The 15,597-nt window shown below is 36.0% G+C and overlaps 1 protein-coding gene across 8 annotated transcripts in view; it reads right to left on the minus strand.

Moving 5' to 3' along the window:
* The window catches only part of NBEA (neurobeachin), a 467,531-nt gene that overhangs the window by 80,219 nt on the left and 371,715 nt on the right, over window positions 1-15,597 (minus strand). For all 8 annotated transcript variants that reach the window (XM_069012126.1, XM_069012137.1, XM_069012124.1 and 5 more), the window contains 2 exons: window positions 13,105-13,220; window positions 4,349-4,461 (listed from right to left, as the gene is read on the minus strand). In XM_069012126.1, coding sequence (XP_068868227.1) covers window positions 4,349-4,461; window positions 13,105-13,220 — 229 coding nt within the window. The remainder of the gene's footprint in view (window positions 1-4,348; window positions 4,462-13,104; window positions 13,221-15,597) is intronic.

The raw sequence follows: 15,597 nt of genomic DNA on the forward strand, positions 1-15,597 counted from the left end.
TAGTTTTTCTTCTGATGGAAGAGTTGCATGTGATAAAGAGAGAAATTTAATTTTACAGAAACCGATTTCATTTTTCCAACAAAGGGCTCTTAATAAGCCCATAAACTCCATTCCATGGCATATACAGTTTTGGAAGTATTAAGTGTGGTTGCCTTGAAATATTCACACTTGGATGTGTTCATTTGCATTATTACATTTAGAAGCCTTGGGGCTTTATCACTTCCTTTTCTTGAAATGGCACAGTAATAAGGAAAAGTGGTTATGCTTATCACCACCCATCAGTCAAACACCTTCTATATTAAAAAAACATCATTTTTTCCACTCAGTGAATGGGTGTGTGATGTTTCATACACATGTCAATATTAGTATTACTTTGCCTGGTGAAGAAATCATTTTATTTAACAGGATGTATGACTGGAAGTAAATGAGGAGAGATTCCCGTTTACACTTTAATGAGCAGGGACAATGCAGCATGTCAAAACCATGCATTCACTATAATTTAGGAGTAAAAGTCACACAATTTTACACAAACAAACCATACCACATTTTAAGTTTCTTGAACCTCACCAAAAGTCAGTGTATAGTAAGGGCTGTGTACATGATTCCTGGACTAGTGTTTAATATCCTAAGTATTCTTCCAAAGCAAATCTCAACAAAGAAGAAAATAAGCAGATCACCTGATGGTTTGATACTGAAAAGATAATCTATGTACCTATGACAGCCTCTTTCATTAGCTTTTGATCCTGTCAAACAATAAACATAACCTTTAACCTTGTATATGTAATGAATAAAACTTGAACCTACACTGTCTAATCAAATGAGAAGCCCAATATATCCCACAAACAGTGGGACATGGCACATTCCATGCCCATGAACCCTAGTTTTAAATCTAAAATTAGACGTAAAAGGAAAAAAAGAAGCCTTGATAAGAGAATTTCCAAACACCTAAAAGAAAAAAGGCAGAGGAATTTTCACACTAATACTTAAATATAATTGTTCTGGGAGAACAAGTAATATCGGGATGTAAAAATACCACAGTAAGGAGTGCTACATAAAACCAGAATAAAATGGAATGGAAGATGGAAGGAAAGACAAGCTACATGTTCAAGATGGCTTTGCACAAATGTAACTATTTAAGTTTAGACTAAATGCAAAAGGCACATATTACTCCATTACTGAGATCATAAGCCAGACAAACACCTTTAATTTCATCTCCAAAAAACATATGAATTGCATTTGATATGTATGTTCATTTAGGAGTTGTGATATCACAAAGGTGGTGTATCATATTTTATACAGAAAGCCTAGAAGCCAAAGATTGAAAAAATTTCAAAAGTAGTGTAGTCAATTATCAGAGCTGACACTAGAGTTTTGTATGAACTTTGAGCAAGAATACACAAAATATTTTTTAAAAGCCAGATTTAGCACCTACATTTAACTACAAAATATTTTAAACCAAGAAAACAAAGCATGGTAGGTGATTTCTCTTTTAATTTCATTGCTTTTTTGGGCTTTTTTACCATATATGGAATAGTGTTAGAATTCTAAATAATTTCAGAAGATTGTTTGAGGACTATTAATTGCTAAACATCAAGTGATGCCTTGAGGTGAAACCTAAGGTGTCACAAGGACAGAGGCTTTGTGAAACTAAGGGCAAAATTTGCAGGGAGACAGAAGGTCAGGAACTGACAAAGGAGATTTTATCCATCAACAGTTTAGCTGGAGGTTCTGATCTGCTATCAAATCTGCAGGAACATGTCTCCATTGCAGGGAAAAATCTGACAGAAGGAAGTTGCTCCTCATGGAAAGGATACTGTGTGGGCCTGCCCCAGAGGTTTGGCTGAGGTTTGATAGCTCGTTCAATAATGTTAAGAATAAATCACTAAGTCCTGCTTTTAAGCACCAGGCTACTCAGGATTCACCTCCATGACAAGTAAAAAAGGATATCTTACAGGTACAGGACAATATTGAAAATGAAAACAGAATTGACAAGGCAATACCTCAGAGACATTCAAATTTTTAAGATTTTTACCGAAAATGCAAAAATTGAAACAGGATGCAAGTAACACTTAACAGTACCCAAGTAAAGTATTTCATACTAACCAGCCACTGCATTTTAAAATAAATCATTAACCTACTTTTCCTTTCAAAACCATCATGAAATGAAATCTATCAGATATTATTATAATGAACACCGCAAAAAATTGACAATTACAATCCTTTTATCCTGAGGTGTTCCACAAGACTTAAGAGATTTCACATGTGTTTTCTCATATATCCATGGGATAAATGCAGCCCAGATATTGCCAGAAAGGAAAGATCATTTTCCTTGACTAGCTTTGTGTAGGCTTTTCAGTGGTCAAAACCCTAGCTGTTCCAGAAGAAACCACCAATAGCTTTGCTAAGTTTTCAAATTGGAAAGAAAAGGTGCACATTGCATGGATTCTTGATGAAAAATAAAGAGCCATGGACTTGATTTTACATTTCCTTTTGAGGAGAGCACTAATAAAAATACAGTGATAATTAATAAGCTATGCAAGCACTAATTCCATAATGAGTCTTTACTAACTCATGAAGAAAACCTGTCTATTCAGCTATCACACTACTTCCTTTAGCAATTACATAATTTAGTAGATTGCTATAAAAATTTGGATTGAACCAAATACCTAGTGAAGGACTCATGAGACACTGTCTAATCTTGTTGCACTTCACCACATGCAGTGCTATTAATACTCACAGAAAGTGAGTTTGAGAGATTTTGAAAAGTGTAAGCACCTTAACGAAAGGTTTATCTCTCTGAACAACTCTAAACCAGCAATGTTTTTATACATCTAGGGAACAAGCCAGTGTAAAATGATCGTAGGTCTTTATTTAAGTCATGTCTGTGGATCTTTTATTGTTCTTGGCACAGATTACAATGGTGTTACAGAACTGAAAAACACATTTGTGAAACATACCTACAATACTGTGAAAGGTCAGAAGTTTTACATAACCTAAAGGAAGTATCAAACAATTGATTTCCTTTTGAGGCATACTGTGAATGTAATGTAAATTCTGGGTTCATTTGCTTATTTGTTTTTTTTACTTGTCTAGGAAAAAAAAGGGAGAGTAAACATAGATGTCTCTATCTGCTATCATGAATTCGAGTCATACTCAAATTATTTTGGAAGTCTTACAAAAGCAGGCTTCCAGGAATGGTTACAATACATCTGGAGGTACTGCAAGCACACTCTTTCCAGCAGAGATGAAACTGTGAAATATCCAGGGCAGGATGTCTCCACTGCTCCCCAGGATGTGTGCTTGCAGGGAGAGGAGGAAAGAAATCCAGACTTAAAACAGAAACCCCAGAAACACTCATGACTGACCAGCAGCAGAAGGGAATGCAGGGGCTGCAGCACAGGACTGCAGAACAGGCCTTGGGGGTCATTTTCTCCTCTCCAGCCTCACTCCTTAAGGCAGTGAGTGACAGCTTCCTGTGGTTTTGAGCCTCACTCAATTTGTACAAGCAACTTCCCCCTCTTGGCTGAGAAGCTGAAGTAAGGATTCAAGAAAGCTGCCACACCAGACAACAGAAACCTCACACTGGGGATGTGGCAGGACTACCCACCTTCACTGGCAAGATAGTGCATACTTTCACAGTTGATAGCAACCAGGAATTATACTTCCCACAACTCAGTTTTGAGCCTGCTTTTTTGTCTTTATTTTAGCTGGCCAAAAGTAGAGCCCCTCCATATGTTTCTGCTATGCTTGGCCAGGACAGACCTTCTCTGCAGTCTGTTAACACAACCAGAGTAGCAGAGCTGGGTATTGATGACAATGTGGTGCTATTAGAGAAAAAAATACCAGGAACATTTTTATTATAAAGCACTAACTGCCCAAATCTGGTTGGAAGGAAAAAACTCCAACAAATAACAATAAGGACCAGATACTCCAGGATCTAAAATACAAAATACCTCTTTACTAACTATTAAATCAAAGGGACATGCTGATACTATATTACTATTCTAGTCACTGCAAAATAAAGTGAAATGTTAGTCCAAGCTTTTTATTTACAAAGGATCAGCTTTTATAAACTAAGAGGGATAATTAGTGAGATCAAGTGGTCTGATGCACTCCTGTTCCGTAAGTCAGAAGGTACGGAGGACTTGCAGATTTGGAACCAGATAAGTCAGGGACATGGAAGTAGCATAATGTAGAGATTCAGTATAAACTAACTCTAAAATAGAAAAATCTATTTCAGACTTTTATGAGTTTAAGATAAAGAACTTACTTAACCAGACTATAAATATAAAACAAAATCTCTCTCTAAAAGGGCTGGTTGACTGTTTTTAAAAAAAATGAAGCATACCTTTGAAAGATCTCTGAAGTTGCCTGGAAGGGTCAGATCTAACTCTTCAGACTCATAGTTTGTTAAAACCCACGGAAACACAGGGTATTGGTTCAGATCATTGTACGTTCGTCCTATTGAAAAGGAAAGTTTTAAGAATTAGGAAATAGTCTCCATTTGTTCAGCTAGAAAAAAATCTAGTGGTTACATTTGTTGCATCACATGTTCCCAGTCCCCACCACTTGACAGAATCAGGTATAAATCTTCCAGAAAAAAGCAGCCATTTAGATGCACTTAACTTGAACCAGAAGTCAACACACAAACTGAAATAATATAAAAAGCACAGTATCTTTTAAGATCAACTAAAATTCACCCTATGCCAATAAACAATTTCTTTTTTATTTCCATTAAGATATTTCTATTTCTATAGACTATTACTTTTCTAGCAGCTTTATGAAATATCATAGCTGGCAAAAATTAAATGAGATTCCAAACAGCAAGGGGCTAAATTTGAGGTTTGCAAATCTAGGTCTATCCTAGATAGTCCATGCTAATCTATCATTCCTTATGGCTCCTCTTCACTGAAGAAATGGTGAGATTCCACGGCAACTGTGGAATCAAAGTGGTGAAAGTCATGTTTGCTGCAACACTATTTTGTAATCACTTTGAAAAAAAAAACAGTTGTCCCCACTAAAAGGCAGAGCTGACTATCCCAGGCCACTCTCTTCAATCATGAAAGAAACACTGCTGTCACCCCAGCAGCTCAAATGTGCAAAAGCTGCCTTTAGATACCATTTCAAAAGAACAATCTCCACTGCAATGAACTGAAAATTATGAATTTGTCACAAAGAGAAGTGTTTGGGAAAGTCTGTTGTTTCTGTGTTCTCTAATATTTAGTAGAATCTAACACTTCACTGGTAAGACAAATGAAATTTCTTAGTACATATCCATCCAGCCTATTGATATAGTGAGAACCACACAATATGCAATATGAGTCTTAAAAAAAAGATCAGGTCATAAATATATGTGTGTGTGTATTTATATAATATAATTAGCAGACTGAAATAATCCAGGTTAACAATTCCCAGTCCTGCGGCAGATTTACAGCCCTGTCTCACTAACTGCTTCCTTCCAGATTCTGGACAGATTCCTGGGGTACAAAACCCGGCACAGGAAAACACAGGCTTCCTTGTTCTGAGTAGCAGTTGCAATTCTCCACAAAAATCAGTTCTGCTTTAATGAAATGTGAAACTTTCACTGCTCTACAAACACCTTATTTTTTCAATAGAAGTTGATGAACAAAAAGAATGTTTTCATTTTCTACATAGTTTCACTGAATACAGCAGAAGTGCATATTCTTTATAATTGTGCATCCTCATTTTTACACTCTGAACACACAGATGTTCACAGGAATATGAAAAAAATTAGGGTGCAAAGATAACTTTGTTAAAAAATCAATGCCAGCACTGTGTACTACACACACAAATAAAGATGCATAAAAACAAAACCACTTCTTCTTTAATATCAACAATGAACGAACGAACGAATGAATGAATGAATGAATGAATGAATGAATGCAAAATGACTCTTGGACAGAACAAGAATGTATCAAACAACTAAATCAAGAAGCATACCAAAATTTATCCTTGTAGTGGAGGAAAAGGAAAGGAATTCTCTGGTAGACTATTAATTATTTTAGACTTCTGGGAGGGGGCTCTATATTTCTTGAAGAAACACAACTCTGCCTCATTTTCCACATCCATCACATCATAATATTATTTTCCTCTTTGGCAAGGGCTTAGTTATATATGACTTGTAAAGTTTCTTGATATTATCAAATTTAGGGTGCTATAAAGCATGGCCTCTATAACACTACAGCTTCATACAATAAATGTTTTTCTCACTATCAGGATATTTAATTGAATTAACAGAAGAGCGCACAAAAGCTTCCACAATAGAAAGACATTTGTTTTTAAGCAGAGAGCAGACTAAAAGAACTTTGAGATCCAGGAAGAGAATGACTGAGATGACTCTAGTTTGTTACAAAGCATAAGCAAAAATGAAGATTCTTCAAATTAAAATTTGTATGGAAAAGATCTCATGGTAATAAAAATCTTCAACTGTAACCATTTTATAGAAGCATTTAAAAAACATCCTTTTGCAAAATTTTAAAAGGAAACGTATGATTATACAAAATTACTTTTGATTTCAAAATTGAGATTTTTTCATATTGTGATTTCATTTAATTTTGAATCTTATTTCATTCAATTTCAATATTCAGTCAACAAGTTTTTGACTTTTTTTTCCCATTCCATATAGGAAAGTCATAAATGTGTGAATAGGGCAAGAAAAAAGCAATCCTGAGCCTAGCTGGTATATGAGTTCTCTTTTGCTGAGAGGTTACTTATAGCATAGACACAGGCAGAAATTACCATGTGACATTAGCTCCATGTCAGAACACTGTATTAACTCCTCCATGCAGTTTTTTTACCCCACAATGAGAAATAATGTGAAGCAGCTTCTCTTTCAGCTTAGGTAAGATACATTGCAAACAATGAAGCCTTCATGATTATGTATTTGGTAAATATAAGCATAGCCTTGTGAAAAAAGATATTATGTTCTCTCCTACTTGAATTTTTATAAAATACATTTTATTTATAAAGATATTAACTACTAAGAATAGCTCTTAATTTGTTTCATAAAAAAGCTAACGATTTATTTTTCTCAATTAAACAATTTTCCCCTTAATATCAACAAATAAAACTGACTCGATAAGATGAACCTAATTTAAACTGTGAAAGGAGACCAAACCTACGAGGTAAGACCACACATCTATACTTATCTGAGCGGAGGACAGTGATCTAGGCCTATAATGGGATTACAAATCCCTAATTCTAAACATGCATAAATATTAGTGGCTTCACTTTATTAGAAATGCTGTCTTGATCGGTTCTGGCTTCAAAATTGATTATTTCCAGAGTAAAGTCAGCAGATGAATATACTTAGCTATCTCATCAATTGTCTTGTGCTTCCAGCAAGAATTATTTGGTCCTTTCTTTAGCTAAATAAATATAAAACATAAACCTGTATGGCTATTGGGAGTCCCTATACCTTTTCAGAAGCTTCAGATTGCCCCTCAAGTAGGCTTACAGAGATTAATATTAAAGGATGAATATTAAATATCGCAAGCCCTGTGACACTAATCTACTTGAACAATAAAAATGAGGCATAGTAAATGAGATCTCAGAAATACTGGATATGTTTCTTCATTAAAAAAAAACTTTTTAATTAAACCATCCAATTTAATGTTTTTATATGGCACTTTAGTTTCTAAGGTAAAGTGAGCTAGAGACAGCTGACAAAGAAATTATAACTGCAATTCCTTGGTGAAAATGTTAATGACAGCAAAATATTGTTTAATTAGATGATTGCAGCATCTGGATTAACACTCTTTAAGAGCGATGTTCCTGTGCTTGTCTGCTTCTTCACACTTTACAGACATTTTGTCATCTCTAGGTCATTAGGAAAGAATTTTTAATGATTTTTCTAGAAGTAAGTAGTTCGAGTTACATCTAATTAGATGACAATAATAAGCCCAACACATGCAGTAGCTAAATATATACATAATTAACCAGTGAGGGCTTGTACATCACAGAGTAAAAAAGTGGAAAATGCTAAACAGGCCAAAAAAAAATGGTGAGGGGGAAGAAGTTCATCTGAATTTATTACCTAACTGAAGATGTCATTTTTTTCCACAAACCTTTAAAAATAATTCCTTTCCACTACAAGAAATTACTCAAAAAAATTATGGATGCAATTATACTTCATTTCTTTTAAAAGCAGTGGCATGTAGGATTTAAAAGAATTAAAATTCCAATAAATACAAATGCAAGCACACATTTAATATACCGCAATTTGAAATCACACAGCAGAAATTAGTTAAATACAGAGAAATAGATTTGAAATCTAGACTTCTAGCTAAAACAGTGAGCACCACAATGGTATTAAAAAACAACTTCTTGTTCCCACTCCTCTTGATACCTTTTGCTGTAGTGGGATTACTTTTAAGTACTCTTTTTAATAATCTCTTAAATGAGACTAGTAAAAATTACTTGTTTCCTATATCACCCAGAGGGTTCAGTTGACATATATGCTGGTCCTGTGCAGAAAGAACAATTAGTATAATCTTTGCAGTTTCCAAGCCTTCAAAACAAAAGGATCTCTGAGAATGAAGTAGGTAGAAGGAGGAGGGGGAAGGTGACCAGGAATGCTTATGTCTACACAACCAGGACAAAAACCAGGGGCATGGAGAGTATAACACTGAGACTGATTGATAAGTAGCAGAGTGCAGTGTTTACCTTTGGGAGAAAAGCCCAGAGTTGTAAACATGATGAAATATGCTCAAGCCAGGAAAGAGGGCAAGAAAGAGGTGAAGAGCTTGGAAACAGAATAGGGAGGTGAGAAAATAGCTGACTAGAGGGCCAGAGAAACAGGTTGAAACAAGACTTTAGAGAGTTTGAAGATGGAGAGAGATTTTAACTGAAATTGCAATGAGACATCAGGACAACACAAGTGCCAGAAATCACATATACTTGTATAGGAAATTATCTAGAAAGAGAGATCTTTGAGAGCTGAAGCACACAGTTATTAAGTCATGAGCACAGATCACAGCAGAAAGAGTTAAACTAAAAATGAAGCATGGCAATGTTTCAGAGAGGGTAATAGGATGATGCAAGAATCAAAGAAAACATCACAGAACAATGGATTTTTTCCAAGAGGATACTTCAAATATTAAGAACATATAGAACAGCCAGGGGCCATACTTCTCAGGACAGATATACCAGCAAACCAGGGAGAGATTTAAGAAGAGATTCATATATTTATTTCAGTGGTTCTGTTATACAGAGACCAACCAGTCTGCATAATTAATAGTATTAACAAACAGGCAAAGGTGGGAAAGGACCCAGCTGAATGATGTCATAATGAGAGAAGTAAGCTGGTGACAGAACCCTCACTTCTGAACTTCTCTCATCCGAGGCTACTGCTTCTTGTGCAATTTCAGAGAAGGATCACAAGAAAACATGAGTGCTTTCTCAGTCTTTTGTAGAGGGCTACAGACTAATAAAGCACCATTGTAAGAAATAAAAGGAAGCAACAAAGAATGGGCAAAAGATGTACTAAACCACTTTGTTAGTGGACCTCTATTTGGATGAGAAGAAAAAACAGTGAAGCGACCTTACTTATCACCTACTTACCAGCAAAAAATCCACAATTCTTAAGTGTCAAACCTCCATGTTTCTGACTAAGCTACAGCTCAGATTTGCTGAATAAGCCAGTAGGAGCTTAATGATAACATGAATAAAAAAAATGGATGGATATATTCCTCAATAGCTAAAACCAATAATACTGTTAGAGAATAAGATGCTCCTTAAATAAACAGTTATATTCTAAAACTAGGTCATCGCTGCTACACTAACAATTACTGGCAAAGAAGTTGCAACTTATAAGGAAATATTTCTCATGGAATCTCATTACAAAAGGGTATAATTAGGACTCTAATTGGAAATTGGATTTCCAAGAAGAAAGAAAAGAAAATACTTCTTTACCTAGGAAAGGAGGTCAAAAGTATATTCAGTACTCTATTTTTGTGTACAAAATAGAAAATCCTGCATTTTCTTCTGACTCCTGAGGGTCCTGTCTGCAGTGCATATAAGATTTTGTGTCTGTTTAATACAGGTGTACTTGGACAGTTATCAAACTGTGTATATAACAGCTGTTATCAAAACCAGGGCTACAAGTTAGTAGAGGTTCTTTGCTTCCAGTACTGTATGTCTGGTAGAGTTATTAATTTTGTTAGAGCTTCACCAGAAAACACCTATTTGTTGTGATGGAAATATTTTTGAGGAACACCTTCCAAGAAGACTTACAGAAACACAGGCAGAGCTGTAAAAGCAGTGGTTTCATTCAGGCTGCCTCACAGCTCTCGACCCTGCAGTTTCCCAGATGTCAGGCCCTGGTGGTACAGTGCCATGCAATGGTGGAGCCTGGATCAGCTTGGAATGTGAGAACTTCTAGACTTTCTAACATATATTTCTTTTTCAAAGCTTTCTCCTCTGTGACCAGACTTTGAGCTCATGTGCACTCTATTGTGGGTGGGTTTCTGGCTTGCCAGGAGCTTTATGAGGAGATTCTTTGCAAATACCCCCAATTACTTCACGAGTTTTTGGAAGTGATCTTTCTAGATGAAGTGCAGACTTCATTAAAACTACAAAACCTGGTTGATCTTCCAAAAAATAACTTGAGGGGATTTTTTGCTTCTGTCAAAAAGTTGGAAAAATTTGGTTTCTTTCTAAACTGGAATACAGAGCTTATTGTCATTTGTAGAATCGCCTGCTAGGTTTCAGTCAGCTTTCATTCTCTGATGTTATTTTCAGAAAAGGTTTTGTGTGTGTCATCAGCAAGGTCAGCTACTAAGGATAAATTTTGTTCTAATTTTTTTTAATCTTGTACTGCTGATTTTATAAGATGGTAGACAGTGCTACGAAATGAGCAAGGCAACCTATGCAATTAATAAATGAGATTACAGGAACAAATGAGATTTACCTGTAAGAGACTGATACCAATAAATTTGCTAGAAATTAAATGTTTTGAGTCAGACAGAGACACTCCTAGGGATAATGACCAAACTGCTTTTCCTAATAGGACACAAATTCATCGATACACACCAAAAATAACAATTAGTTAGTAATCCTTCAAACCTTGCCCATAGCAGGTGGAACCTGGAATGCTAATATCAAGACATCCTGTTATAAGGAAGATGAATGACACTAAATGACCTTAAGAGAAACCTGTCTCATGCAACCACCCCAAGTGTTTGGCCATAAAACCTGCCGAGCAGTACTAGTATCAAGCAACAGGTCAAAAAATATTTCTCTTGAGACCTCTAAGATACTCTGAAGGAATCTCTTCAGGCTGAAGCTTGTTAACTGGTAGATATTTTAGTGTAAGTGTTACTGCAATGCCTAATTGACTTCAGACATAATGCTGTCTTCCAGGTTTGGATGCTTTGGCGAGGTACCTAAAAATAATGACCTTGGAGATTTAAACTGATCAAAAATAAAATAGTAATTTATAAAAAATTGGCTTATCTCTGGTCCATTCTCATTTAAAGAGCTTAAATTCACTGCTTACAGAAGAAATGAATGCATAAAGAGGAAATTAGAAGTGAAGGACAGTTCTGTGGATAATGTATTGGGCAAGGACTGAGGGGACCTAGGCTAACTTCCCAGTTCTCCAGTAAATCCTCCAAGTTTGGGTGAGGCAGCCAGGGAGCCGTCAAGGGTCTGCCTGTATTTCCTCATCGCTAGAAGGGCAGCGGATGTGTGAGAGGCACAAAGCAGCTGGAGACAGGCCAGAGTCCAGAAGCAGGATAGCAGCATTCTCCTGGCATTGCACCAGAGGCAATAAACGCTCAGCAGGGTTCCTTCCTCCAGCAGAGATCTGCAGGTCTGTAACTGTAATGCTTGGGAACCAAGCAGGTGAGTCTGCACTGGACTTCACCATATGGACGTTCCAGCCCAGATCTCCAGGAGTTTCGGGGATTCTGCTTTTTGCTCCACTGCACAAGGTAAACATGCCCTCAGATTTCCAACTGTTCAGTGGTAGCACTTCTGCATCACACTGGGATAAGTTGATGACACATTTATTAACATCCATAAGACTGGATGCATGGAAGACGACTACCATCTAAGCACAGAGGCCAGAGCCTGAGGGTTCAAAGCAAGTGAGTTTGACAGCTCCTGAATTCTGGCACTGCCCTACTGGGAAGAATGCAGTGACTGTCCTCAGACTGGTCAGCATAGCGAATGCTACCTTTGGGTTTCACACTTACAAGTGTCTTATGTCTGGCCTGAGGATAACCTCGAGTGTAAAAGACAGGACCAAGTAAAGATCAGAGTTGTAACACTGGAGTACAAAGTGATGCCGGGTGGAATTTAATTTGAGTTTCAAATTAAAGCTCACTGAAGTGAAATGTCTGTATGAGGCTCTCCACAGGCAGGTTCATAAGCAGCATGTGTGCTACAGGCAGGAATCATACTAGCAGACAACTTCCCAGAAATCTCTGTGTATGGTGTAGAAAACTGCTGCTTTTTACTTTTAAAATTAACACTGGAGTTAACATATAGAAAAGGGAAAGGTGAAAGGAATAATATCTTCCTGAATGTTTAATTAATGACAATTGCCAGAAAAGCTCTTCTTTTGCCAATAACAAATGTATGTCTAGGGCAGTTATTTCTCGTTCTAAATACCTAATCTGATATTATATTTCATCTCAAAGAACTAAATGAGAAAAGATGCTGTAATCTAATCATACCACAATCCAGGTGACATCTGTACTAGGCAGAATACTGTTGTTATTCTGCTGTCTAGTTGCTGTTGCTGAGAATGATGAAGTAGTGAAATTACATTTTCCCATTATTATTTCCAGACACTCTCTGGCAATGGTTTGTTGACTCTAATAAAGCTTCAGACAAAGCTGTCAGCAGAGGAAATGGCAGAAGGAGAGCAAGGAACAGCCTTCACAGCAATACATGAATCTAAAGTCTCTGAGATAGGTTGTGCATTTTCTGATAAAATTTAATGTGTGTGTGTTTCAGAATATATCACAAAGCTGCAGCTGAATTCTAGAGGGATGAATGTATTCTATCAAGTCACGGTGCTTAAGACTTTGACAAACATAAACATATTGCAAAGGTTTAAAGAGCCAGAAGCCTTACCTGCTATAGTATTGAGGAACATCAAGTATTCAAAGTTAGATATCTCCCGTCTCTGCCAGCGCTGAGTCATGTTGGAGGATTTATAAAGTTGTCGGGGCGTGGCCAGAGAGATTCTCCTAGGGAATACATTTAAAGAATGATTTTTTAAAGAGTCTCATTAAGTGTTAAGATGTATCGCAACATTATTAGTATGATTAATTTCAGATTCTCTCAGAGGCTTTTTTTATTTCATTTCATGAAGTCCAGAAGACACTATTACCCTTATTTGAGAAATGGCTAAAATAAAGAACCATGTTTTATTTTACCACTACTACAGCATTGCAATAAATCATAATAATGTATTTTGGTTTTTATTTTATTCCGAATCTGGTTAAAAGACTGGCATTAAAAGAAACTGCAGACCTCCTGGTGCCAGGCTTGTCCAGAAGGAATAAAAGAGGAATATCATTTCCCTCTTTCAAAAGGATATATTGAGATAAGTTCATTAAGGTGAGTGAGTGATAGATTAAAGAGACATACAACTCCATCACACAGGTTGAAGATATTTATTACACAATTTGTGCACCTCCTCTATGGTCAACTAGCCATGACTCTTTCCTATACCCCAGTAAGCTCGGAGATTTCTATTTATAGCCTGCTTTCTGAAAGAAACAAATTTTACTCAGTTATCTGCTTGCACGCTCATCTGCCTGTCTCTTCATAATGACCCCTAAATTGAATTTCATTCAAATTTGGAAGACAAGCAGAAGCTTCTATGATACTTAGTTTCCACACAATTTTTGAAATTTACAAGCCTGGATAAGGGAGAAAGAATCAAACCACATACCAAGGAAGAGAAAAGCAGAAAACCTCAACTCTTCTATATTCAATTTAACAACATCACAATAACCAATACCATGCAGCACCAAGTCTTGAATTAACCATTGTGTATACTGTCCCTGGTTGGTAAAATATAGGGGACTTGAGTCAGTCTAGACTAATGCATTAAAGAAAAAAATCTGCAACAGGCAGAACCAGTCTCATTGTGAAAAACTAATTTCTAGAGAAAATAGTTCTTTCCTGAAAAGAAAAAAGACAAGGAAATTTTTAAAAGGAAAAAAATATTCATCTCCTCAGATACCTTTTTAAAATAAATTTAGATCTTAGAAACGTCTCAGCATAGAGAAATATTTATACCTGTTAAAAACAAGGACAATAAAAAAGACAGTTCCTAATATGTAGTCTGAATTTAGTGAATTTAAAGAATGCATGCAGTAGTATTTACATGCTTATCAAGACTAAATAGACACCCAATGCTTCAGCTTTCAGCTGCACCCTGAGCACATTGTGTGTTATTTCTAGACTCTGAAAGCTGAGTATATTCTTAAAACTAAGTCCTATACAAGGTGTCAAACTGGGCAGCATTTACAAAAATGTGAACCATCTACCTCTAAGATACATGCACATACTCCTAGAGGTGAACTAAACCCTTTTTTCTAGAGAAAGGGTGAGTATTGGTATGCTACTGGAGCGTACAGTTATTACAATTATTTGTCTAAATTGCCAGTGTGTAAGTTTTCAATGTCTGCCATACCTCAGCTTACAAATTGGGCAAACAAAAATGACCATGCAAGTGTATTTGCCCAAATAACAGTACATTAGGTCTTGCTAGCTTGGCCAGCCTTATTTTACAGTAGACTAGAAGATACCAAAGATAAATACACTTTACTAGTACACAAGAGACAATACAAAATTTTTAGAGTTGTTTCTATTACTCTTCTTATGAAACAATTTATCTAAAGAAATACCTGAATGTAGTAATACTTAATATTGCATTTTATAGAATAACAACTATTTTTGCAGTAGAACTCTCAAAGACATATGGTTTCCAGTAAATTTTGACTAATGCTACATACAAATTAATAAACACAGAAAATAAAAATACTGAAGAGATCATTAAATTTACAAAGCATTTTTATCACAGACTTTCTGTTCCTCCCATGACAAAACAACGTTTATGCATCAGTACAGCTTAGTAGCTGCTTTTAGACTTTATTCACAATCTCCTAGGGAGTCTCAAAAATCTGTAAACTGTCAAGTGCTGGACTTTGCATTTGAATGCCTGATTTGAGTGAACTCTACAGAAAATCAAAATATACTAAAAATGTCCTTATTTTCTCTATATCTAAGGTGTTTGAAAGATTCACAGTTTTTTTAGCAGAGACTGGAAGAAATTATGCACAATAAATTGGTTCCACACCTGCTTGTTTCAGCTAACACAAGAAGACCCACTGTTTTCTGTTTTGCTAAAACCACCCAACTTTGATCAAACCATTTTTTTCTTCAATATGCCATCACCAATATGAAGATGCACAAATTAATGTGCTTCCTTTGCTTCTAGAGAACCATGAAATATCTACTCAAAATGGGAACTACAGAAGACTCTGATGTACAACAGAATGATCCAATTTTCAAGTTTTATACATTTAAATGTATTTAGAAAACACTTCATGC

Source organism: Aphelocoma coerulescens, chromosome 1 (genome assembly GCF_041296385.1).
Source record: "Aphelocoma coerulescens isolate FSJ_1873_10779 chromosome 1, UR_Acoe_1.0, whole genome shotgun sequence".
Lineage (NCBI taxonomy): Eukaryota > Metazoa > Chordata > Aves > Passeriformes > Corvidae > Aphelocoma > Aphelocoma coerulescens.